Source organism: Anguilla anguilla, chromosome 16 (genome assembly GCF_013347855.1).
Source record: "Anguilla anguilla isolate fAngAng1 chromosome 16, fAngAng1.pri, whole genome shotgun sequence".
Classification (NCBI taxonomy): Eukaryota; Metazoa; Chordata; class Actinopteri; order Anguilliformes; family Anguillidae; genus Anguilla; species Anguilla anguilla.
The window spans coordinates 19,772,494-19,797,399 of NC_049216.1; the positions used below are offsets into that span (position 1 = coordinate 19,772,494).

At 41.1% G+C, this 24,906-nt stretch overlaps 2 protein-coding genes and 1 long non-coding RNA gene across 6 annotated transcripts in view; 1 reads left to right on the forward strand and 2 right to left on the reverse strand.

Moving 5' to 3' along the window:
• LOC118214859 lies at nt 1-14,245 on the reverse strand. 3 transcript variants are annotated; one of them, XR_004762700.1, is made up of 3 exons: nt 14,128-14,245; nt 1,160-1,330; nt 1-403 (listed from the first exon to the last, which is right to left on the reverse strand). It is a non-coding gene; the product is annotated as an uncharacterized LOC118214859 (long non-coding RNA). The 3 variants fall into 3 exon arrangements; XR_004762699.1 differs by lacking the exon at nt 14,128-14,245 and adding an exon at nt 4,110-4,195; XR_004762698.1 differs by lacking the exon at nt 14,128-14,245 and having other exon boundaries at nt 1,160-2,629.
• On the forward strand, nt 4,220-9,875 carry si:ch211-112g6.4 (SH2 domain-containing protein 7). The gene is made up of 8 exons (XM_035395130.1): nt 4,220-4,491; nt 5,098-5,237; nt 5,794-5,957; nt 6,709-6,798; nt 7,286-7,451; nt 7,554-7,745; nt 7,924-8,754; nt 8,898-9,875. Exons 1-8 carry the CDS (start codon nt 4,311-4,313, stop codon nt 8,940-8,942), a joined length of 1,809 nt encoding a protein of 602 aa, XP_035251021.1. The 5' UTR covers nt 4,220-4,310; the 3' UTR covers nt 8,943-9,875.
• Nucleotides 14,246-17,516: 3,271 nt separating the features above from the next.
• Nucleotides 17,517-24,906, reverse strand: part of cib2 (calcium and integrin binding family member 2) — a 37,745-nt gene continuing 30,355 nt past the window's right edge. For both annotated transcript variants that reach the window (XM_035395177.1, XM_035395179.1), the window contains exons 4-6: nt 22,457-22,604; nt 22,095-22,290; nt 17,517-18,769 (exon numbers count right to left, since the gene is read on the reverse strand). In XM_035395177.1, coding sequence (XP_035251068.1) covers nt 18,748-18,769; nt 22,095-22,290; nt 22,457-22,604 — 366 coding nt within the window. In that variant the 3' untranslated portion in view covers nt 17,517-18,747. The remainder of the gene's footprint in view (nt 18,770-22,094; nt 22,291-22,456; nt 22,605-24,906) is intronic.

Below are 24,906 nucleotides of genomic sequence, written 5' to 3' on the forward strand. Positions count from 1 at the left end.
TTTGTTTTTATGTATATCTTTACTTGACACAGGACATTAAAAAAATCAGTACCCATGGACTAAAAATGGGTCACACAAGGTTCAATACTCAACTGAAGGTTCAACATCATGGATGATGTTTGGAAATCCTTATGTTCCTAATTGGGGGGGGGGGGGGGGGGTGACTCATGACAGTCCTCAATATCTCAGTGATTAATGTAGTTATGCCATTAGGAGCGGGTAATCCAGACAAGCAGGAGCAGCATACTGTAAAAATGTTGTAAAAATGCCATTGAGTGGTTGGAGGGCCTTTTTTGATTTATTGCCATAGAACAGCAGTCTTCTGACTCCCCTTTCTTCCGAGCGGTTTCCTCCACCATACAGTATGCCTTCCCTCCATGTGGGTGAACCCTGGGGGCTGGCCCTAAAAAAGGAGATGATTGTTCATAAAGGGCCACTCCAAGGGCAGACTGTTTACCAGTGAGTCACCTGTAGGTTTTGGTGACAGCCACGTATCATTCAGGTTGCGTGACACCCATTCTACCCATGTTGGTGGTCATTGTGCATTGGGCATTTAACATAGATCTCAAATGAGAAATAACAGATTTAAATTTTTGCCAGTGTAAATCTTCCCTTGTAAAATATTCAGGGGAAATAAAACTGTGTTTCTATGAACTGCAACTCAAAAGGTAAAACTGAAGAGACTGTTCCAAGTTGCTATAGTTACAGCAAGATGTTGTTTATGTTACAGGGCAAACACTTAAAGGAAACACGTTGGCTTCCTGTGTTTCCTGTTTCCTTTCAGTAAACCTAGCGAACATAGCACCTGTTTTATGCCATTAGGCACTCACATGAACCACACTACATTATCTGGAATGACATGTTTGTTCTCAAGTTTTTATTTATTTATTTATTTATTTATTTATTTAAGTGTTCAGAAATCCAAAGCAGTACAAGAAAAGTGAAGCCAGACTACCACATGAGAAGCAGGCAGCAGCACACATCAAAGTATCTCCACCCCCCCCCCACCCCCCCCCCACACACCCAAATGAATTGAAAGGATGTCAAGAGGAAGGATGAAACTCAGGTCACATCTCACACAGGTTCTTCCATTAGCAGGCTGGGACTAAGCTGTCAGACAACACCCCCAGTGGACTGTCATCTTGCGTAACATGAGCACCTGTTTCCCTGCCGCTGTAGAGGCTGCTCTCAAAGCCTGAGAAGATAACGCCCACTAGGCCCTCTGGGGATGGCTGACTCAGTCTTTTGTCTCCCCACGCCTGTTGGAAGGGACCTTATGAGAAGCACATGACCACACCGCCAAGGGCACACAAATCAGCGGCTCCGGCACCTGCGATCACAAATGAAAAAACCTTCAATCGCATTGGCTACAACGTGCCACGGCTTTGAAAGCACATTATCGACGATATCAAAGTGAACAAAACCAATCGGCTCTAACATTTCACCTACACTGGCTTCCATAATGAAAAACAAAATGAAAAAGTATCGATGGTAATGTTGAGGCCGTATCAAAATCGGCCGATAACAGTTTTAAACAAAACAGTATAGCCAATACTTAAATGATGGCATATGTGATATGTTGATATGATGGCACACAATACATGCACCAGAGAGACAACACATTTGATGTAAATTCAGCGAAATGTCACAATGCAATAATAGTTATCTCAATTGTTTTTATTTATTTATTTATTAAAAATTAATAAATAAAGAATCATTTTTACTGGCCATATTCACAGACAAAGCCATGCAGACTCTGTACAGCAGCTGTTTTGGCTCATGTTCATTTAATAACAAAGTAAACGCTTTATAATAATTTGTTATACAAATAAAACATGCTATTTTTCCTTCGTAAGTACATATCTCTGCTCATTTACTTCTTCAGCTGATGAGTAAACTTGGTTTGTATTTGTGCAGTAATGTAAAACAAGGCAGAAAAAATATTCGTTAGATGTCTATAAATGTGCAATTTTATTCATTCTGAAGTAATTTTCACCTTTCACTGTTCACAGAAGTTAATGGGTCACGATGCCTTAGCATGGAATGAAGCCTGCAATCCACTGGTGAGAGCCTGACCTGTTAACCACTATGGTTATCTCACCCCGTCACTCGGAAAATCAGTTATCTGTGCAGATTTCTGACATTTTCTTTAGTAAATGTCAGCCCCACAGGTCTAGACATACCCTACTGTTCAGTTTCTCAGATTGAAGTCCTCTGCGCAATAAGTAAGACATCCTGGCTAATACTTCTGCTCAGAGAGAGCGTAGGTAACAACAAGACCATGAAGGGAGACATATGTCTGATGATTGCTGTTGCATACAGGATAATAAGTTCTGATTGTTACTCTCGCATATCATCTCTTAATGTGTCCATGCTAAAAAAAATAAATAAAATAAAAACAGACAGGTTGAAGACTTTGTATTTGTAGTAAAGATTATTTTACTAATAATTTTTTTAAACTAATTTAATTATTTGCTCCAAGGATAAAGTTATAGTGGTTTTGTTCAGATTCAGATGTAAATTATTGCTTTCAGACATACACCTTTGTATTCACATGCCCCAAGATCATATGCAACCTAAAATGAGACAAACCCCATTATACAATCCAAATATAAATATAAATATTACATTAATAACTACATAATAAATACTATAAATATAAAAAATACATTTATAATATTTATCATTATTATTATCTACTGATTAATGTAATTAATAAAACTTGTTGTTGTTCTTCTCTGTAATGTTGACTATTTTATTTCTGAATCAGATCCATACTGATAAAACAAATTTCTGTCCAGCTTGTGACATCATCAGTCCTGGTAAATCTGTATAGGTAAGGGATTAAAATGACCCCCAAAGTCACATCTTCCCTGTACATACTGAACATCAGAGTCAATTTATACAATCCGCCACAACCTTGTTTAGCCAAAATCACAAAGGCAAAATAAAATAGGGTGACAACAACATGATTGCTGACATAAATAAAACTGCATTGCAAGTGTATCTTAATGTATATATATGAAATGAGGTGGAATAAAATATATAGGGATCAATGGAATTGATTGTGGCCTATTTTAAAATACAAATGGCTGAATTATTTATGTTTCGTGTAATCGTTATACAGTTCTAGTAAATGGCTGGAATTTCTGAGGCTTCTTGTAACCTTGTTACAGGCATGGCTCACTCCTCCGTGGGGAAAATGAAAGGACTGCTCGCCTCCATACGATCTGTACAGTAGAACACATTAGTCATGTACAATGTTATCAGTGTTTCAGTCTCCAACGTAATGGTTTTATATTTCAATTTTACCTTTCTTCCATTGCAACATTTGCCAAATCCAGTAATGTTTTTTTTATAGTTTCTTGTCATTTTCCCTATTATATTTTAACTGCAACACATTATATAGTATGACCAATAGTTTAACATTTAAGACATTTGATTCAAATTTATACTTGCCCAGTAAACTTCATTATCTTGATAACTAATCATTTTAATCCTCAAATCTTCTATAATAAAATATTGAAGGTGTCATTTTTCTTGTGACACAAAGGCACTGTACCACCCTCAAAGTGTAAAACAGCCCCACTAACAATAAATAAATAAATAATAATTTAATGGCAAACTACAGTGATGGTGACCAGAACTGTTACTGCACAAGGTATTTTCTGAATAATTTTTTGCCACACATGCAAACAGAACAAATATTTCTATGGCATCACACACACACACACACACACACGCGCGCGCGCACACACACACACACATATGTCTGGTTTCCTAGTTTCTCCAATTCATAGATGATTATGAGTGCATCAACAACTAAATGTCTAAATGACTTAAACCACTTAATGTAGGCCTAATAATTCCATCAAACACTTGGAATAAAACCACAGATATGTTTCTGACATATCTGCAGAGATTCTAGGCTCCACGAAAACAGTGAAGCCTACAGAACACATATTGCATTGCCTTCTGCAAATGTAACATGAATGGCTACCAGACCAAAGAAACAGTGGGTACCAGACAGTCTTGTAAATGACCTTTTTCCGCAAGACAAAATATCTAGCACCATCACATTTAAACAGAAAAAATAAATGGCAACATACAGTAAGTCGTTTATATGACTTCCTGTCAGTAATTCACGTGATGCTTTGGATTGCTGTGCCTTCACCACTGTCTTCACCGCTTACTTTCCGTTCACTGTATGCTCAGGAAACTCTTGCTGGGTGAGAGCCCTACTTACTTCAGGGTTTTTTTCTGATGAAAATGGGAAGCATATTTTGTTCCGTTGCTCAACACCTTTCCGAATGAACGGAAACACAAGTAAATGTCACCCCGTCTATATTACACAAAGTTGTTCTTTGCACCCCCTCAGAACGCCCTTCCTTACATCTGAAGAAGCGGCCATACATGAAGAGACAAGCAGTTATTTTAATCGCTACAAAATGAGACTCCGATCAAACCGTATTCATCAATGCCTCACCACAGGTATGTTTCTGGGGTCTGTCAGGGGTATGTTTATTTTTTAAGAATACACATTTCAATACATATTATTAGTGATGTAAACAGCAATTATTTAATTCACTAGGGCAATGTTTATGGTGAAACAGATTATTTTCTTCTGATTCTGATGAATTGAGTCGACTTACCTTTGTCTTGAATTTCACACAGAAAACTATGTCATTCACTCACTTTGTAAACTGTATTTTTTGTAATTCAATGATAAGTATATTTATATTATATAATAAAATATTTGTTTTGTGCAACACCCGTGTTTTCTGTGGGCTGTTGAAAGAAAAATCTCCCTTAGGAAAACTGTTTCTGTACGGTAACAAATATCATAAAACATGGAATTCCCACTACCACTTTTCTGGTTGGGCCAGTAAGCCCTCATCTGTCCTTCAATCCAAATCGTGTCTAGTTTTGTGGTGGTATTGGGGTCCAATGTACGTGCATGTGCTTGTAGGCTACAATGAGACATTACAAAAAGGTTTGTGGGTCCCCAGCCAGTGTGATACACGTCTCATGACCCCGATTTGTGATATGTTTATTTATTGTGATTTAAGGAGAGTTTGTGCTGTTGGTTGTGTTTAGGGACTTGGTGGCACAGCTGGCCCTGCCTAAGACCACATAAGCACAGTCTACAGCTGTGTTGCTTCCCTGGGAAAAACTCAATGGATGAGAAACGGAAAAGGGCTAATACATTCCAGACCTGCTTGAGGTTTCGGCGGATGGTAAGATACCTGCGCCAGTGCGTATTTTATAGTGTTTCATCTTTTAAGATGACCTTATTGTGCAATCTTTATGTTTAAATATTGTGGGAACAAAGCTGAACATATTACATATTATTATAGTAACCAACCTGCCAAAAGTATTGATAACTGGCCAGCGTGAAGAAACTCTGTACAGTGTCTATATTACATACTGTAACTACCAGTCAATCGGTCCTGCCATGATGCGTTATTAGTTTAGTATAATTTGAAAATGAAAACAGCTAAAAAAAGCCAATGATTTTCTTGAAGCACGTTTAAAACATACTGAAAAGTAGTATATGTAAAACACAGGTGATACTATCAGGCCATCAGGTAGAGGCAGCCATAAATTATGTGCGAGAATTCTGTGTCAGATTCTGTGTCAGATTATGTGTCAGAGAAGCGGGAACAATGGAACCATTCAGAGGGCTGATCGCACCGGGTGACGCCTCGCGGAAAATAGGCAAATCAGCGGATGGCGATCGGCATCGTCTCAGACCTCAGCGGCACACGTTTAAAACCAATGCCCTCTTCTCAGGACCGCGCCAGGATGGAGCAGAAGCGCTCGGATGGAGCGCGAGTGGAGAACACGGGGGGGAGGCTGGAGGAGCTGGCCCTGAGGTGGTTCACCGAGACGCAGGCCCCCCTCATTCTGCACGAGGGCAACTTCCCCGCCTGGTTCCAGGGGTTCATCACCAGAAAGTAAGCACAACTGAAGACCTTCTGAAGGACACGCTGTGTGTGTACGAGCAGTGTCACAGCGAGTAGCATACAATTTAATCTTGTCCAATTATTTGGAAAATAACTTTAAATATTTTGACATTTATTTTGAGTGTATATAGCAAATAAATAGTTTTATTTGTCATATTTGTGCTGCTGTTCCATATCAAACATCGGATCAATTTGTACACATTGGTTACCTTCTGATGTTAGCCTCACAGGAAAAAATGAGGCATAAAGCAAACCATTTATAAAATCTTTTTAATTAGGGGATGTAAATTGGCAATTGTATGCTGGAAAACATTTTGTATCAATAACAATAATACATGGCTTATGATAGTTGAGAACTAAAGAAATCCCCGGAACAATTCTTTTAAAGAGGTACCCCGAGAGCCTTTATCTAATTGAACATGTATTAGAAGAACCATACTGCATGTTAGGCATTAAGTGGAGTGAGCCAGTTCTCAATGAGGCACTGGAGAAAATAAGGCTTTTAAGGAAATTGATATGCAAGCAATTATTTTAGAGAGAAAAATGTTCCTGCTATAAAAGATTGCTTGCCTGTTTGTGGCTCAGTCCACAGTCATACTCTTGCCTACAGTGCAACAAGAGTCTGAATAATGACCCTGAAAAAATGACTGACTGACAACACACAGTTAACAGGCTTCGGCCAGAATGACCTGACTGTGACATCCAAGTGGTAACCACCTGCTGCTGGTCATTTTTTTAACAGGGATGCTGAAGCTAAGCTAACAGACAAGCCGCTGGGTTGTTTCCTTATCCGACTAAGTGACAAAACCATTGGATACATCCTCTCCTACAGGTGGGTATTGCTCACTTTGCCAAATCATGTTTTGGCAATGGAAACCAAAAAAAACAACATTATTTTGGTTGGGGAAACTTTGTTCTGGTTGCTTTGTCTGGTCAAAGACTATTTAAAATGTCTGTGTGCTATCTATTAGACCTATTTACAGCTTAGGTGAACAGTTGTGGTTTGAGGGTGGTAAAATAGTGGTAACAGTGTTTTGTGCAAGCTGGGCAGCCAGTGTTCCTGCCTATAGAAGGCCCTGCGGAGATGGGCCAATGAGGAGCCAAGAGGCACGACCAGCCAGAATTTGGCAGCTGTTGTGCTACACAATAAAGTCCCTTTTGTTGTGCTCTGTAATTCACTGTAAATGACCATTGTTGCAATATCAAGGACCTAATGTATCCACTGTTACTGAACATTTTGAGCTCTTCAAATATGTGAACAGATTTCAGATGAATACATTTAAATCTAACAGACCTTTGTCTCATCTGTTTCATTTCAGGGGACGTGATCGATGTCGCCACTTTGTCATAAACCAGAACAAAGCCGGGCAGTTCATTGTTTCGGGTGACATTGAGACTCACAAGAATCTGACTGACCTCATACAGCACTACAGGGCAAGCCCCATCGAGCCCTTCGGCGAGTTTCTGACATCATCCTACTCAGAGGTGAGGAGTGCTACCATCCACCTCAGTTCCAAACTTACGTTGGGCAGCAGTGCCATTTACAGTGTTCCCTTTAATCTAACTGACTGTGCTTTTTCCCTGCAGAGCTCCTCCAGTGAGATCTATGACGTGATCCAGGGAAAGCTCAGAGAGAGGCTGGTCAGTGTGGAGGCTGTGAGAAGCCTTTGGCAGCAGCGGACAGACCACTCCCAGGGCCACCCACCCACACTGCCACCTAAGAACTACAACAGGAGGCCAAACTCACCCGTATCCCTTGATATGGACGACCCCCCTCAGGTACTGGCAGCCTAATAACTAATGAGTCCTTTGCTCCTTATATAGACGCTTTCATGTCACAAATTCAGATGTTGCAACACACACACACACAAACACATACATATGAAAGTATGTGTATACGTACATGGATAAGTATACTCATAATTTACAAATAAATACATTATGTTCATGTGTGCAGGCAGCACCCCCACTTCCCAGGAGGGCTCCCTTCCAGTCAAATCATCTTGGCGGCTCCCTGGACGAGACGAGCACCTGGCGCAGCCCTGTCCTGTACGCTCAGCTGCAGAAACAGCGAGCCAATCAGAGGGAGCAGCCCCCGCCGACCACAGAAAATGCAGGGCTGGACGGGCCCAGGTCACTCCCGGTAGCCGGCCCCATAGCGCAGACGCACAGGCCCAGGGACGGTGCCTCCCTGGCCCCAGACATCGTGTACTCTGAGCTGAGCCTGGGGAACTGCAGAAGCAGGTCCTTACCTCTGCTCGACAGCGACTCGGGGGAGGTACACTCCTTCAGGCTGAGCGCCCCTTCTTTCACCCCCCCACAAGTCTCACCCAACACCTCCAAAAAAGGCGGGGTCCAGGCGTGCTCTCCCTCAGACCAGCGGCTTCTCTTCAGACCATCCGCTGGCAGCAGCGACAGCTTAGACGATCCGTGCGACAACCCTCTTTACCAGCTGGCTGGCATGCCACGTGACGCCCGAGCAGGCCAGAGGAAGCCCCAGGGCCGAGCACAGAGTCGCCCCCCCATCTCAACACCCCCTCAGGATGAAGGCACGTACGCTGAGGTCCCGTGTGAGCCCCTCCCCTGCCCCTTGCTCAGTGACAATGCCTACGAGTTCATCCCAGACAAAGACTTCAACAGCAGCCCCTTCCACGACAACACTTACGAGCTGATCCCAGAGCAGGGCATCAAGAAAGACGCCCGGCCGGTCTCCGCAGATCACAGCAGGCTTTACGAATCAATCAAAGACCAGCAACCCAAACACGCTGATGCCTACTGGAGCTCAAAGGTAAGACTAGCTAATATTTGTCACAAAAAGATTTTTTTAATGAAACACAGTGAGCTACTACAAATAGATGGTGCAAACATCATCAGTCTGCATGAAGGAAACTCAAAATAACAGGATGGAAATGTTTTGTTACCTGTTCACAGAATGACAAAAGGAGAAGATTCTTTCCTGAACATAAGAAAAAATGAAGGTTTCAGGAAGAAGACAAACACTTGGAATGAACCCATTCAAATGAACACTATGGGCTCTATTTTGAAACCGGCGCAAAGCGGTACCTAGCGCAACGCAAGTGTCTTTGCTAGTTTCCGACCGACGCAGTTGTCATTTTCCCGTCCAGCGCCCACGTTGTTTAATGTTTAAATAGCAAATGTACTTGCGGCGTGCGCATTAAACTGTGAGCTTAGATCGTTAAAATAGAGTCCAATGTCACCCTACCTTTCACTGTCAGCTGAAACCTCGACATACTGTATAAGGAAACAAGCACAATTTTGGTGGACACTACAATAAGATTCCCTTCAGAAAACCATCTTGCAGATGAAATACTGTCTCCAGTGAAGCTGTTTCCTATTTTTATATTTATTTAATATTTCTTCTCCGAATAGCTGAGATACTGTATGTACTTTATTTAAACTGGGGAAATTAAAGACACTTTTTCATTTAAGAAATGTGCTGTATTGTGAAGGCTGGCCATTTTTGTTTGTGTCATATTTAGTGTAAAATATGAGCTATCTGGTCACTGGGTTGTTAATCACACTTATTTCATAAACTTAAAAAACTTGAAAACTTGCTGTATGTGAGGGAGTTGCTGGTGCTGGACACTCTTTAGAGCGGATTAATTATTTATACTGAGAATAAAATTGTTCTTGATGACGATTAATCCACGATCCTTAAGGTTTCACTCAAAATAAAACTTTCAAACGTGGTTTTGGTACATTTAGCTAAATATAGATATCATTGGACTATCATTATTGTGTAATGGCTGAACAATCATTTTTAGCCATTCTGTTTTTTTTCTTTTTGGCCAAAAGCTACATTAATTGCTTTCTAAATATTTATTTAAATACCGTAGACAGAATTCAATTTTGTCTTTCAATTGTAATAAAATGAACTACTTTGTGAAATGATGGTCTTTTTTGAGTTACAGTGTATTTCGTCAATGAAAATTTCATCATTTTGAATATATTATTTATTTTTTTGTAACTGTTTTCCATGAGGAAAACCCCATCATATTAAATAAATAAAAAACACCTTTAGTGCCTTTATGATCAGTCTTTTTGTGATCATAAAGGTGTTAGCCATGATAGTTATTTTTTAACTCAGTAAAGCATGTGGGTTAAAACACAATCCTGTCATCTGTGCTTGGCCCATGGAGAAAACAGCTTTACCCCACCAGCTAGTGCTGCCTTTTCCTGGAGATCAGCCCACAGTACCCCAATACTGTGTGATATATACATACAAGGGAATGCGGTTTTGTGAGGCCCATGGCATTAAATAATCTCCTGCATGGATCGTCAGTCACTTGTTGATTAATACAGTCGTTTTTTCTCTAGACAGAAATCTTTTTGATTTACTCAGCTAATGACTGACAGCACACAACTGCTTCACCCACTTCAGTATTCATCATACCTCACTCTCACCATTACCGGACAGCAGCCGACTGCACTGCCAGTTCCATGGTGAGATACGTGTCTCTATATGAAGAGAAAGCCATGCAGTCTCTGTGCAGCGTTCTCACACACTCCTCTGTGTGTCATTTCTGATGTGTTTGTGCCTCACACACTCCTCTGTGTGTCATTTCTGATGTGTGTGTGCCTCACACACTCCTCTGTGTGTCATTTCTGATGTGTGTGTGCCTGAATTTTACTTTGGCCTCTGCCTTCTCTCTCTCTGTTTGTTCTACATCCCTCCCTGATGCTTAACACCTGAACAACTGAAAGAAGAGAAATAAGTGAACCACATTTTCAGACTTTGTTTCAGACTTTAGTTTGCTCACAGTCTTCATTAAAATAACATAAGTGAGATGGAAAATGTTGTATGAACAGAAATGGAAAGTCTTGGTTGTGCAAGTGTTGGCAGTTCAGATCACCTGGGCTGTTGCTCAAGACAAAGATCAGCATTGCTGAATGTCATGGAGGTCAGCTTATAAGTGTTCCGTCTGATTTTCTTTCCGTCAGTACATAGACGAAGTCAGGTTTCATATTCCTGTTGTGTAACAGCAGTTATTTATGCAAAGATGTTTCAACTTTAAATTTAAATTTGTTTCCACTACTGATGCCTCATCAGTTCTCATAGTACAACATAGTATTAACATCAGGGCTTACAGTACTCAAAATGCCACAGCTTTTATTTTTCGGGAAATCAAAAGTAGTTTATGATTACAGCTTTCTAAATTGCTACACCCAAACATTAAAGTGACCGTCTGTCATCAGGCAACCTGACGCAGTCCACCTACGTACATTCACCATCTGGTGCCAGGGTGTGGGGTCACATAGGGACAGAGGTAGGCCAATGCAAGTCTCCAGGTGTCTCTCTCTGCCTCAGTGTCTTTCACTGCCAAATGAAAACATTAAGGATCTTCTGCTGCCACAGCATTTACATACAGTACATGCACTTTGCATATATGATGGATATAAAAAATACTTTTTCCCCACCCCACCATAAAAATCAGGATGTGAATAACCTAATTCCACTATTAATGTAGAGCACAAACATTATAGCAGAAAATGACTGCATTAAGCCTTTATGTTCTCTATAATTATGGTAAGCAGAGACATCAACTCAACAGCTGGTCACTGCCAACTCTGTGGTCTTATGTCTTCAATTCTCTCCCCAATTTTATATGAGAAAGGGTGAGAAAGATCTGCAGTATAATTTCCTCTAGGTCTAATGATTTTCCACTTACACATTACTGACGGGAGAAATTCTAACATAAAAAATGCAATCCAACCCTCTGCCGCCCTTTTTGAAACTGCTGACGCTATAACTTCCATTTTCATGTTCTTTGAAACAGCAGAGTGGAGATAAGGCTGAGAATTTGCATGGTGGAATTTCAGTGCACAGTGAACATGTTTGCATACACAAGGGATAATTCTGTCTGTTAACACTGAATAATGCTGTGATGCAGAGCAAGTTTAAATGGTATTTTAAATGCATTTTATTGTTTTTTACTATTTTTGTGCATGTAGCCCATAGCTCATGTCAGCTATCATTAAAACCAAACGTACGTAAAAATATAAAAAAATTATTAATTTTTTGAGGGACCCCGTCAGTGAGGGTGCTTAGAATCATCGTAAACACCCCGCCCCCCCCCCCCCCCCCCCCCCCCCCCCACGGCGCCCCTGAACCCTGAACCCGAAGCTCCTCTCTGCACCATTGTGCCCAGCTGGGTCTGTGGTCTGCGGGCATAACTCCGCCAGCTGTCAGCCCCCTGGACGCCATGTTCTCACAGCCTACATGTAGCTGAATGCAGAGCCCCATGCGGAGGGTAATGAAAACACTAAATTACACCATACAGTCGAATCAATGGCCATCCGTGCTGCTGCAAAGCTGCAAGCTGAGAGTTTGGGGGTGGGGGCAAGGATGACGAGTCCCTGCTTTTGCACTCCTGAAACTGTGAGGACTTATATAAAGGACGGTAATCATGGATGAAAAAATTTACTTTGATATTGTGACAAGTTTTCCAACTTCTAGTCGGTATCAATGAATAACGGAATAAATTGCTTTAATATGGTGCATTATCCTAGGATATCAACGTTATTTAGAATGAAGAGGGCATGATGTGACTCATTACGGTCTGGGCATGAATGGCTGTCACAGGTACTGGCTCGCTTGTCTTCATTGATGATGTAACTGCTAATAGCAGCAGCAGAATGAATTCTGAAGAGTACAGAAGAAATTTCACCATGTAGAAATGTCAACACTTTGTAATGAAGTTTGTGACCCCTTAGACATGACTAGGTGCCGAGTATCTTCTCTGGTGATACCCTTTTACCATACAGTATGTGAATTTTTTAAAATTCCAAATATAACATTGTACAAAGCCAAAAAAATGTCTTTGTCTCAAACATTATAGAGCTCATTATATATACATATATATATATAGTGAGCTCCATAATGTGAATATATATACAGACACACACACACACACATATAGGTAAGTGTGTGTGTTTATGTGTGTGTGCATATATGCGTACATAAATTGTTGCTGGGAGGGAAAAATTTACAGCGCTGTCTCTCCCTCCGGAAGGATTCTACTTATGATTTACACTATCATATACAAACTCTGAAACAGAAAATCTTGTCAGGCAAGGACCTCTTCATCTAAAGAAGGTTATCAACATGTCACCAATGACCAAATCAGTATGTGTAAACAAGTATTTATGGGATGCTGCAGCCATAAATAAAGCAGGTAGACATCAACATCAGAGATGGTGTAATTCAGCAAATAATAATAAAAATATCTACCATAGTGTCAGTACAATTTTCTGTGGACGTCCAGTAGTATTTCCTGGTGTAGCAGACATGCATTCATGTCTGTAAATTTCTATTTCAATAAGACATAAATTGGGTCTTATTTGCTGCATCTGGGGTCATAATACAAAAAGAGAATTATACTAGATATTTTTAAAACTGTGAGTGTTGACAATATCTGCCTGATGGTTTGTTCTTGTTATATTTAAAAAACACATAATAACGAAATAATTTTAAGAATGGGACGGCAAATATTTCAACAGCTTGCTCATTTGTATATCTGCCCGTTATTGAACAGAACTGGTCCATATGGAAACAAAAGTGCTTCTAGCAGGCAAATTGGCGCCTACAGTAACATCAAATTGTTCGGCACATGGACTGTGGAATTGCGCAACCTTTAAAAGGGCGCAGCATTTGTTCTATCAAATGAGCCAATGAAACTACGGAGGCCATCTCCAGGACGGCTCGGCGTGACATGGTTGCGCAACTACAGTATATAGCAGGCCAAGCAGTATAATGTGAATCAACGTTCTTATGGCTGCTTTACAGCCAAGGCGACTGCCTGGCAGTATCAGGTCCAAACAGAAGCGGCCCTTTTGGAATCTAGCTAAATCAGCAGATGTTCTCTGTGAAGAGGGTAATTAATAAAGCTGCCGCGTCAGCGTGATATTCCCCTGGATTTTAATACAGCTCTCATAAATGGAGCTGGAAGTAATAGGACGATGAATTAACTGCATATTAGTATGGGCTGTCTTCCCTAATGACCACATTGCAGATTTAAAAAAATGTCAGATCTCAGTTTTTTTCTGCCCTTTTTCTTTTATATTATACACCATAGTGGCAATTTCAAACGTTACATAACCTTGACAATAAATCGTTTTCAATTTGAGGAAATTCGCTTACCATCTATGTTCCGCTCGAAATCAGATCCATACCCCATGGCCTCCTGCATGCGTTTTATGGACTTGTGATGTCATCACTGAATTTCACGGACAGTGCAGGTTTCTGCTGATGGAAATTTACTGTGCCTTCACGCGCCGATATCTAACTCTTGATCCATAAAGCTAATGCACGCATAACTTTGTGCACGCAGATAATTCAATGCGTATAGCCTACATTTTCAATGTACATTAGCCTTGCTTCAGTTTCTAATGCTTTCGACAGTATTGGAAACCAAAGCACACAATGGTGATGTCTTCTTAAAGGGCAACCAGTTATAATAAAAATAAAAGCTATCCCGCTAAAATAAAATAAAAAATTTGCCATACAGTTTGCACAATCACACATGTGTACTGTATTGGCACACACACATACACACACACACAGTTTATTGACACTCATTGAAACCTACACTGTATGCCAACACCTACTAATTGAACACAAAATACGAACCCTTACACAAAAACGGAGTGGGGGCGGGGGAGTATATGAACCCAGTTAAACTTGACCAGCCAAGCCCTGCGTTAGCTAACCCCTCAGAAAATCCTTTGTGTTTTCAAATCCACTCCAAACCCCTGGCCCCTAAATGAGAGTGCGGTGTAAATCATCTTCACGCTAATATGGTCAAGGACAGTTTCTCTGGCTTCCCCGGGAGCAGATTTACTGTGGCCCTAGCGTGTAGAGCTTAATCAGGCTTCTGGATGCTGATGCAGCTCACCCGTAATGATCACACTGTGCTTAAAAACTCATTACAGGTTATACGAGAGGATGTGCAAAGACATAATCACTTTCTGATCTTTATTGTCAGGAGGCGAAGTGGAGACATTCAACTGAATGCTTTGAATAGTATGGGGATTAAAGGGTGCATCTGGGGTAAGGGGAATATGGTGGCTAAAATGAAATTCTACTTGGGTTACCAATCTTTGCTGTTCCTCTCTTACTGTGTCAGACTAGCTGTTCTCCGAGCACAATGTATGCAGCTGTTCAATTTAACAATCCCATAAACAAGTGAACAGAAGTGTGAGTTTTTTGTGTGTATTTTTTCCTTGCCATAGTCTTTACGGTAAGGCAAGGCAGCAAGAACAGCAGAAATTTATGTTCCACTGTTTTAACGGACTGATCAGTATTCTAAGAAATTCAGACTATTTACAAATTTTCTTAAAAAAAGAAAAAAAAAAAGAACATCCATTAACAAAATTGGATTGTACACTGTACCAATATAGAAGCTCTACGTTACATGGAAACTGATAAAGTCAAAAAGATGGCACAGAAATGACATTAAAATTCACTAGGGATTTCAAATTATTTTCAGCGAGTCTCAGTGGCACTTAGCAAAACCACTGTGGTACTGTGCAAGCGAATACTATAGCCTGCGGGGTTGCCAATAGTTCTGCATTAGCTTGGACGCCCTGTATTTCAGCCCACAATTGTTTTTACCTTACACAACACCTTTCTCCGGCAGTTAGCACTCTGGCAAATAAATGTGGGGTTTCTTTCTGGTTACTGTGTGCCAGAAACAGAATTAGGTCAATAAATAATCAGGATTAAATACCCCATGGTCCACTATATCATCAGCTTTTCCCCATTCACAATATTGAATCTGGCCATCTTAGAGTGCATCACTCTATACTGTCAGGCAAGTGAATGCTGGCAACCCTAGTGGAGATGCAATATATGCACACTGTTATTTAAGTATGGTCAGAATCAACAATATGACTGCTAGGTCAGATTTAATTTTTCACCTACTGCACAAAACTAATATATACTAAAATATATGATAAAAAAAGATTTTTGGCAACTCTACCAGATACATGGAACATTAATTATTGTTTGAAATACTTAATTTATGTTGGAGCTTTTGCTGTATTTTATACATTTATAATAGCTATAGTATTTGTTGAGAAGTTGTTGCTAAGGATTTAAAGGTGAAAAATAGTTAAATAGAATAATAATGAAGTCCTTTAATGGATAAAAGAAGAAAAAGCAGAAGAAGGAACCCTTAACAAGAGGCCTGGCTGTACTCATGCACGGTGGTGCTGTAAGCAACGGCAGGTCAGCTGTAATGTCGAGATCAGGAGCAAAACGTGGCTTGGGAATTTGGCTTAGAATCAAATGGTGGACGGAAGTGTCCTTGATCAAGGCCCTAAACACGATCTGGTTCTGTAAAATAGTTCTATGAGTGGATACAATGCTAGCTTTGCTATATTTTACTTAGAGTAAGTCTTCTATTTCAGCAAACAATAACACATTAACTTGAAAGCCTGGGATGTGCTACATGTCTAATCTATACAAATAGATTTTGCCACTATTACAAATGTATCTTTTTACCTTTATTACATAATGTTTGATGTTTGTACCACGGGGAACACTTGTTGTTACTCTTCTGTCCCTCGGCAGTTTGGCGATTTAAATGATCACAGGGCACTCTCTTTAATAGATCCCACAGAATTTACTCATGCATGGGAACCTACATTTTGGTTCTGCTTTTAAAGTGTAATGAAATTGTTAATGTACTGGAAATTTCCACTCCGTTTCACAGGAGCAGAGTTCTGGTCACTGTTCTTTTTGGCACGGTGTGTTAAGTGGCCTAGTGAATTTCCCAAGTGGTAAATTATATTTGGTCAAAATATTTGTCTTCAACATGAATCTATATGAAAGGGAGAACCATTTTGTTTATTTCTTTCAATTGCATCTAAAAGGGAGAGCAAAATTCAGGGGGAAAGAACCTTAGTCTGATTTTCACTCAGGCCATTATTTTTAAAGGAAAGTGAAGTTAAAGGGAGATGTACATTTTATTTTGCACTTAGAAAGCACACTTCATTTTCAAATTTTTTATCAATTTACCTTCTATCTAATATATGTTCTTGCTTAATTAACTGTTTTGGGTATCATCAACATTCATAAGCACAGTTTGTCAGATGCTAATGTTAATGGTAATAGTGGCTAACTGAGCTAAGAAATGTCCTCATGTGACAACTGCCTGGTTGTGACACAGCTAGGAATGGCATTTACTGCTGCATGGTTATGTTGGTATCAGCGTGAAAGCAAACAAGTCACTGTCTCACTGCCTTGCGCAGATGTCCACAGCATACTAATCAGAATATTCTGACAGGGGTCTGACTGATTCTGGCCTGCAGCAAACCATGCAAAAATCAACCAAACCCATTTCCATCATTGATGCACAAAGGGACTTTGCAAAGGAAATTATGAATCAAAGGTGTTCAACAAAATCTCTATAGCATCTCTTGTTAGTTACCTGTGAGTGTCATGGTGAGAACTGTTTTACAGAGGAGGAAAGAAATTTCTGGAGACCATGTATTGCTTTCAAAAGTAGATTCATTAAGTCAATAAGCAACAGAAAACTCATTTATTCAAAGTTTAGCCAAATGGTCTATATCACATCAAATACTGGAAAAGAGGTGTATTTAGGGACTGCAATGTATATGTAACATCTCAACGTTAAAGACGGGAAAAAAGTTTATTAAAGCGTAATATAAAGATGGGAGACTTCTGAATGATTGGGTGAGTGAATGAAGTGGAGATGAGGGAGCCCTTCCTTCAACTGGAGAACAGTTAGATATGATTGTCGTCATGCTCCAGTATACAGTATTAGCAATACTGGAATTAAAATGACACAGCAATTTGCAGCAGGGAAACGGAAGCATTCATGCATTTCATGGAGAAAGATTGCATAGCGGTTAAACGAAATGAAATCTTTTTTTGTGTCCTTGGTGCCAGTGCTGTGCTTTTTTTTTGCTATCCCCTTCATTTTGTTTTCCTTGGCGCACACCGGGTTTACGAGCCGTCCTGTCTGGTCATATGTGGAGTGTCCAGTTCTCAGCTACAATGTGCAACAGACACACGCTGCAGTGAATACTAAAGAAAAAAAGCCAAACAGTTCAGGCACAGATGTGCAGAAATGTCCCCCCAGGTGTGGGACAGTGTTGTTCAGGAGGTATCCATAAAGCCCACATCACTCTTTCCTTTTTCTTTCTTCTGTTCTTTCTAAAGAACACACAAAATGCAGGTTTCATCTTTCTCTTGGTTGTGTTTCCCATTAACTCATCGTAGCTCAACCAGTTTTAAGAACCCTTTGGGGCAGGGGGAGAACAAAAGCATGCATCAAATTTTATCTGTGTGTTTATTTCCCAAATCCTTTTCAGTGGAAAACGGTGAAATGGCACAAAGGCCTGTGCTTCCTTCTTTAAAAAGACAAAAAAAAAAAAAAAACAGATTCTGGAATCCGAGCCCATGTGACGATTGGCCACTGCCGAGTTACGTTTTTGCACGGATGCACCTCAGAGGCGGCCCAGAGGTGAGGGAGAGCGCAGACAGGCACTGTGCTGTAGTCAGGGTGTGGTCAGGGGCGCGGTGAGGGGGCGGGGTCATGTTCTCTGCCGTGGTCCGCTGGCCAGGGAACAGCACGCCTGCCCTCCTCAGAGAGAGACAGCTTCTGCCGCAGAGACGAGGTGGGGTTCTGCCATCAGCCCACGCCAAAGCAGGAGTCCCGGTCTGCTGAGGTCAAGAGGACCCGGTCACGTCATGTGACTGGCCCGCACCTGGATATCCTTCCTGTGAGCCCTCTCAGATTCGTATATGGAAGGTGCTGGAAGACAAAGGAGACAGATTGTGAGACATGTGCAAACCCTTTTATGTCAACATAGACATGAGATGTTGGCATGTCAGCATGTTTCAAACATTTTCTAACAGATGATATTCAGATATGTCCCCCCTAAAAGAATATATTAAACTCCACTTGTGACGTGACGCGATTATTCAATCAGCTGTCCACACACTTCCTGTGAAAAGGCTTCTTTACACTTTGAGAATAATAGTTCTTAAATGGCAAAATCCCATATGCTCAATAGGCAGTTCAACTGGTATGAAAAAGCACACAGTATATGCCTCATTAACAATATATTTTTAATATATAATAATTAAACTCAGATGAAGTCATAAAAAAGACCAGATGGCTCTTGATGAAGTTCGGCAAATGAATTACACTGAAACAAATACAAGTATGGGAAACTATATTGGCCGTAACTATTTAATGCCAGCTTTTTTACATAAAGCATCTGTGTCTCTCTCAAACAAAAGTAGGATTGTAGGAAAATCACAGGTAGTGCTAATTTTCACATTATAATGTTGATTTTATAAATATCAGTGCGACGGGACACAAGATACCTAGAAGATATATGGTAAAAAAATCTTTGACCTCCTATGGAACAGTGTAGGAATGGAGGGAGACCATTTTTTAGCACCTGACAACGCAAGTTTAGTTTCCCTCGACATGTCATTTAAATATGTGCTAAACATCATAGCTGTGACCCATTACTGACAATGAATGGACCTGTGTAGTCTGCATGCAGGGATTGATGGGTTCTGTGTGGGGTATGGAAGGAGGAGCAGAGGAGGAACTTTAGCGGTGCGTCCGCACACGGCTTCCTGAATCACTCTCGTGCTGTCCAGTTTGTCGCGCTTTATGAGATCACCGGGCAGATTAATCTCCCAGGGCATTTCATGCTTTTCTTGGCTTTTCCATTTAAAATCGTTATGTGCCACTCTGGTGCCGGAACGAGGCCGACTGCCTTTAATGATTTACTAAGCAATTTCCCGGAAGAAAAATGTGCCCAGTCCCAAAGAACAGATCACTCCACTGGTGCCAACGCAGAGTGCTAATGCTCCCATTAAACTACAAGCACTGCGCTAATGGCTACGCTTCAGTGTGAAATAGAGTTCCAAGACAATTTTCTCCCTCAGGTTGGTCTTTGATCCGGTGACCGCACATGCCACGCTGTGTTGCAGCAGAGGATCTTGGGAACTTTGCTTCTGCCAAAACCATGAAATAGCAAGTCTTTCCATATCCAGCCAAGAAAAAAGAGAATACATGTAATACATATTAGAAGCATATTTTATATATTCTATACTTCATGTATATCTATTTTAAACAGTATTCTCAAACAGCAAGCCCTTTCTTTACAAGCTCATTGTCCCTTACTTGAATTCCTCAAAATCACAGTAAGAATAAAAGGGTATTTTTGCAGTTCTAACAGAATCACCAACATACATGCAAATTGCCACTGCAGGACACATGCACATCTGTGACGCTCTAGCTCTCTGTAAAATTGTGGCCCAGGGAGCAGAAACACCATAAAATGTGTTCTGCAGCAAAATGACAGTCCCGAGCAAGCGGCATGTGGTTCTACAATGTGCTGGGCGATGTGCAAAAGGACTAGTCCAATAAAGGTTGATGAAACGTTATATAAAGGTTGATGAAACTTTATAAAATCCTAACTGTAAAACAATAAAACCAGCTCACAAAGAACACTCCACCAATTAATTACACCATAAACTGCTAATGTTTTATAATAAATGGGAATCATGAAATAGAATAAAATGTTCTGCATCTATGATGTTAAAGGAGGATACATAAACGGATTAAATATGATAAGCAATGTGTTCAATGCACAACGAGAGTGTTCTCTGAAGCCTAGATTATTATCGTAAATCATGATTAACACAGCAGAGAGGTTTCCTCGAACACAGTAAACACATTTCCTAGATGTAGTCTGGCCAAATGAAAAACTGTCAACAGACGCAGACTGTGTCCTCAGGTGAAAGTACTTTCTGTCTCCTGGTGACCGAAGACAGAAAGTACATATACTTAAAGACATAGACTATTTGGCAAAAGCAGAGAGAGGTAATCAGCAAATTAAATATTAGGCAAGTCTTTCACTCACTGTGAATGAGTAGAATAAGAATGTGTGGTGATGTCACTGTGCAGGACAAAGTTTGTGTCTGAGCCCAATATACTCTATCAAAAAAATGTAACTGGCAATTTAGTAGAATGTGGCCTTTGCATTCCTGCTCTGGTTGTTATTAACTAACTATTCAATTGTCACAAGGACACTTTACAGAAAAATAGGACTACATTAAAATAGGAAAACTTGGAAAGAATCCAAAAAATGAACAGCGACTGGAACAAAAAAACACTAGTGAGAATAAATACCTGTTGGGAAGAAATCTCAGGAGAATTCTTCCAGTTATTGCTGCATAAAACATCCCCTATCTCCTCAGCAGTCAAAGACATGCAATCAGTTGCCATCACTGAGAGATGCGGCTTTCATCCAATCACTGCTAGCTGTCCTGAGGTGTTCTCTGTGGCAAGTAGTGTGAACAATAGTCCCTGGCTCGCAGGGAAGGGAATTAGGAGTGCGTGTGCTTCAACTGCAGCGCTCCTTGCATTTGTTCGGGTGGTATGCTTGTGATACAAGAGATGCTGTGAAAAAGTGAGTTAGGCAGGGCACAGCGCTGCCATCTAAAGATGCCATGGGATTCTGTCAGTAAGCAATGCAGCCTTCAAGCACACACACAGAACATAAATCAACCTTAAACGCTGCCCGGGGTCTCTTCTAGTGAGCAAGGAAACAGATTATGCCAATCAAAAAGGTGAAATGGGGTTTAAATCCAATTCAAAACAACTACCGTGACTGACAGGTTCGTTCCAGATAGCCCCGCCCACATCACTCAACCCTCCAGCGATGTGGGTTTTTACTAGCGAGGTGCTACTGGCTGGGCTGGGTCTTCAAAAGGAATGCTGTGATGGATGGGTCTGCCATAAAATTCCCTTTGATCAAGCTCTGTTCACCTGCTGAATTTCATACATCTCTTACTAAAAGCAGCATTACGCAGAACTATTCAAACATCCCATCCAGCTCAGCTTACCTGACTTAATCTTCAGCTACCTGCAACCAGGAAATGATTCTCATTTTTCTCATTGAATGGACACATAAAGGTGACTTTAGAAGGGCAAACAGCAAAACAGAACTTAGATTCTGAGATGCTGGAAGGCCTGAAAGGGTGAGTGGACTATGTATTCAACAATCTGCTCAGCCACAGGGGTTTGAAATGAGGGCCATTTCAGCTGGTACCTTAAGAAGTCAGGAGCCCTGGAAATCATGTTTTCAAAGTCGGCGAACGAGAGCTTGCTGTCCCCATCCAGATCCGCCTCCTCGATGGCCTTCTCGCACACTAAGTTCACCTCCTCTGGCGTCAGTTCCTCCCTCGTCAGCTTGTTCAAGGTTTTCTCCAGATCCTCCTTGCAGATGAAATTGTCTGTATTGAAGTCTGATGAAATCAAAGCAAGAGATCAGCACAAAGATAGCATTAAGAAGCATCCATTAATCTGCTTGAAGGGGTTATGCTGCTAGGCATTTTAAACAACTGTTTAAAGACAACCAGTTTTTCTATTAATTCACATTATTGCAGCATATGACCACAGAAACCAGCTCACCGTATATCTTGAAAGCATAGATGGCCTTAAGTTCTCGTGGAGCCATTTCGCTGAGCACAGAGAACATGTCAACAAAGTCGTTGAAGCTGAGATTCCCTTCTCCGTCCTCAGAAAAGGACTCCACAATTCTGCTCCTGAAGGGATTCTCCTGCAGAACACATCAAACAGAGAAAGGCCCGTCTCAATCCTAGGGCCTCACTGATGTGCTGAACAGTACACAGGAGGAAGAGGAAGAGGAAGAGTCGGGGAGAGGCCTTAGAGCAGCTGATCTGTTAGTGACTGCTTTACAGGGCTAATAAAGCAAAGCTGTGAAGATTCTCCGGGAGTGGTCACCAGTCTAAAAACCCAATCAACGGTCATAAATCTAGGGAGTGTAATTACCACTGAGCGCAGGTTCAAGGAGAGAGCAGGGATTCGGTGTTAGGAGCCAGAGCCTCCTGGATGCAGTGAATTAGGAGGCTGTGTCACGCACTGGTGTGCACAAATACAACCCTCAACAAGTAATCAAGTGCTATCATCATTATGTAACATATGTAATGGAGCTGAAACTATGTGTCATTGCCGTTGAAACATGATGGCTATACAGTGAAATCCAGAGAAGGGAATGAACATGTGTGTACAATAATGCGGGTGTGAGACAGAGGAAAAGAGACGATTACAACTGTGTTCAATTCAAGAATCCTGTGGGCTGTTTGAGGCATATGTGTGTGTGTGTATGTGTGTGTGTAAGAGAGAGACAGAGAGAGAGAGAGAGAGAGAGAGAGAGCAAGAGAGGAAGAGAGAGAGAGAGAGAGAGAGAGAGAGAGAGAGAGAATTTATCTATGTTTTCATCCAATGTGCATTTCCCCACGTGTTCAGTTGGTGCTGTATCCATTCTCTTCGATTTGAATTCACATTTGCAAGTTGAGTTTTTTATGAAATAGCATTTACATGTTTAGATTTACGTGAGTTAAATTTCTATTTTAGGCAACACCTACACAAATAGGTGGTATACAAGGCGGGCTGACACGTAAGTTGTCTAGTCTATTTTCTGGGTGCTGGGTTCATTTTGACACGTAAGTTGTCTAGTCTATTTTCTGGGTGCTGGGTTCATTTTGATTCCTTCAAGAGATTAACCAAGTCTGTTTTGGACTGAGAAAACCCAACCACCTCCACAAACCTCACAGAGTCTCCACGCCCTTTGCCCCTTGACTAGTTATACACCAGCACAATACTGTGCAAGATTTCAGTCACTTAGCAGATTTCACAAGACTAACATAGGAAAATATGCAAAACTTACAGATTATGCATCCTGCTCAAAAATACAGTAGCATTGATCCATGTGGGATTATAACCTATGAACTTCCAGTTGTGAATTGAGCTCCTAATTCACACAGTTCCACACTAATGTATTACACAGCATTGAAATTCCCCAGTATCTGTAAATAAACAAAGATACTATTTCTAAGCACAGCTCCCTTTTGTTTCGAGCTGAACCTTAAATGTAAAGCCTTCAGGGTTTGCAGTGTTTCAAAGGCTACAGATCTCACTCACGGTTCCTGAGGGTGAGCTGATCAAAGACGATGTTGGTGTGTTCTTTTGAGCAGACAGGGGTGCCCCCAGATCTCACATTGGGCCCCACCATGCCAGCAACCCCATCCCTGCATGATTAAAGTACAATTTTGAGGACCCCTGTCAGTCAGGACCCTTGGAATTGCCCTAACTGTCCTTACTTATATGGTTGTTCTCAACAAAACTGCACGTCATCTATTCAGTATGTGCGTGTTTGTGTGGGTTTATGGAGTAGGGGGCAAGTCAATCACAGGAAATACACACATTGCACACATTATCAACCAATACCTAAAACACACACAGACCATATCCATGTTCATATATATGCTGCAGTCAAGCAAGCTACACGGAGGGGCATGTCGACAGTGCAATGGATTGCTCCTCGTCCAGCGAAAAGCTAATTAACACAGATATCACTCAGGTACGGATTGTGATTAATGTCCCCCATGATGCCATTTGGAATTTGCATATCGCCGTGGTGATAGAAGGTGGTGGTGATGAGGGGTTGGGGGACATTAATCTTTGTTCAAGTGGTCTCAGTTCAGTTCCATCCAGTTCTGCTGAGGCTTATATTCCTCCACCACTGTACCCCACCCCCATCCCCTAACCCCCCTAATCTCACCAACCCCCAACCACCCAAGCGTTTTTAACATGCAGGCTCCATTATGCTTTACTGGGGGAATATATTATCCCCGAGTCCTTCTAAACACATAAGCCGCAGGGGAGGGGTTGACGGATGATTGTGTTAAAGTTCTAATCCATCATGGAATTGTGCTGTGAGGGCAGCAACATAAAAAATGGGAACTGCGACACGTGCGTGTTAACATGCACGCTGCGGCTGCCTCTCTCAGGATTCACGAGCCGCATAAATGTTTATATCATTTATGCAGCTCATCAGC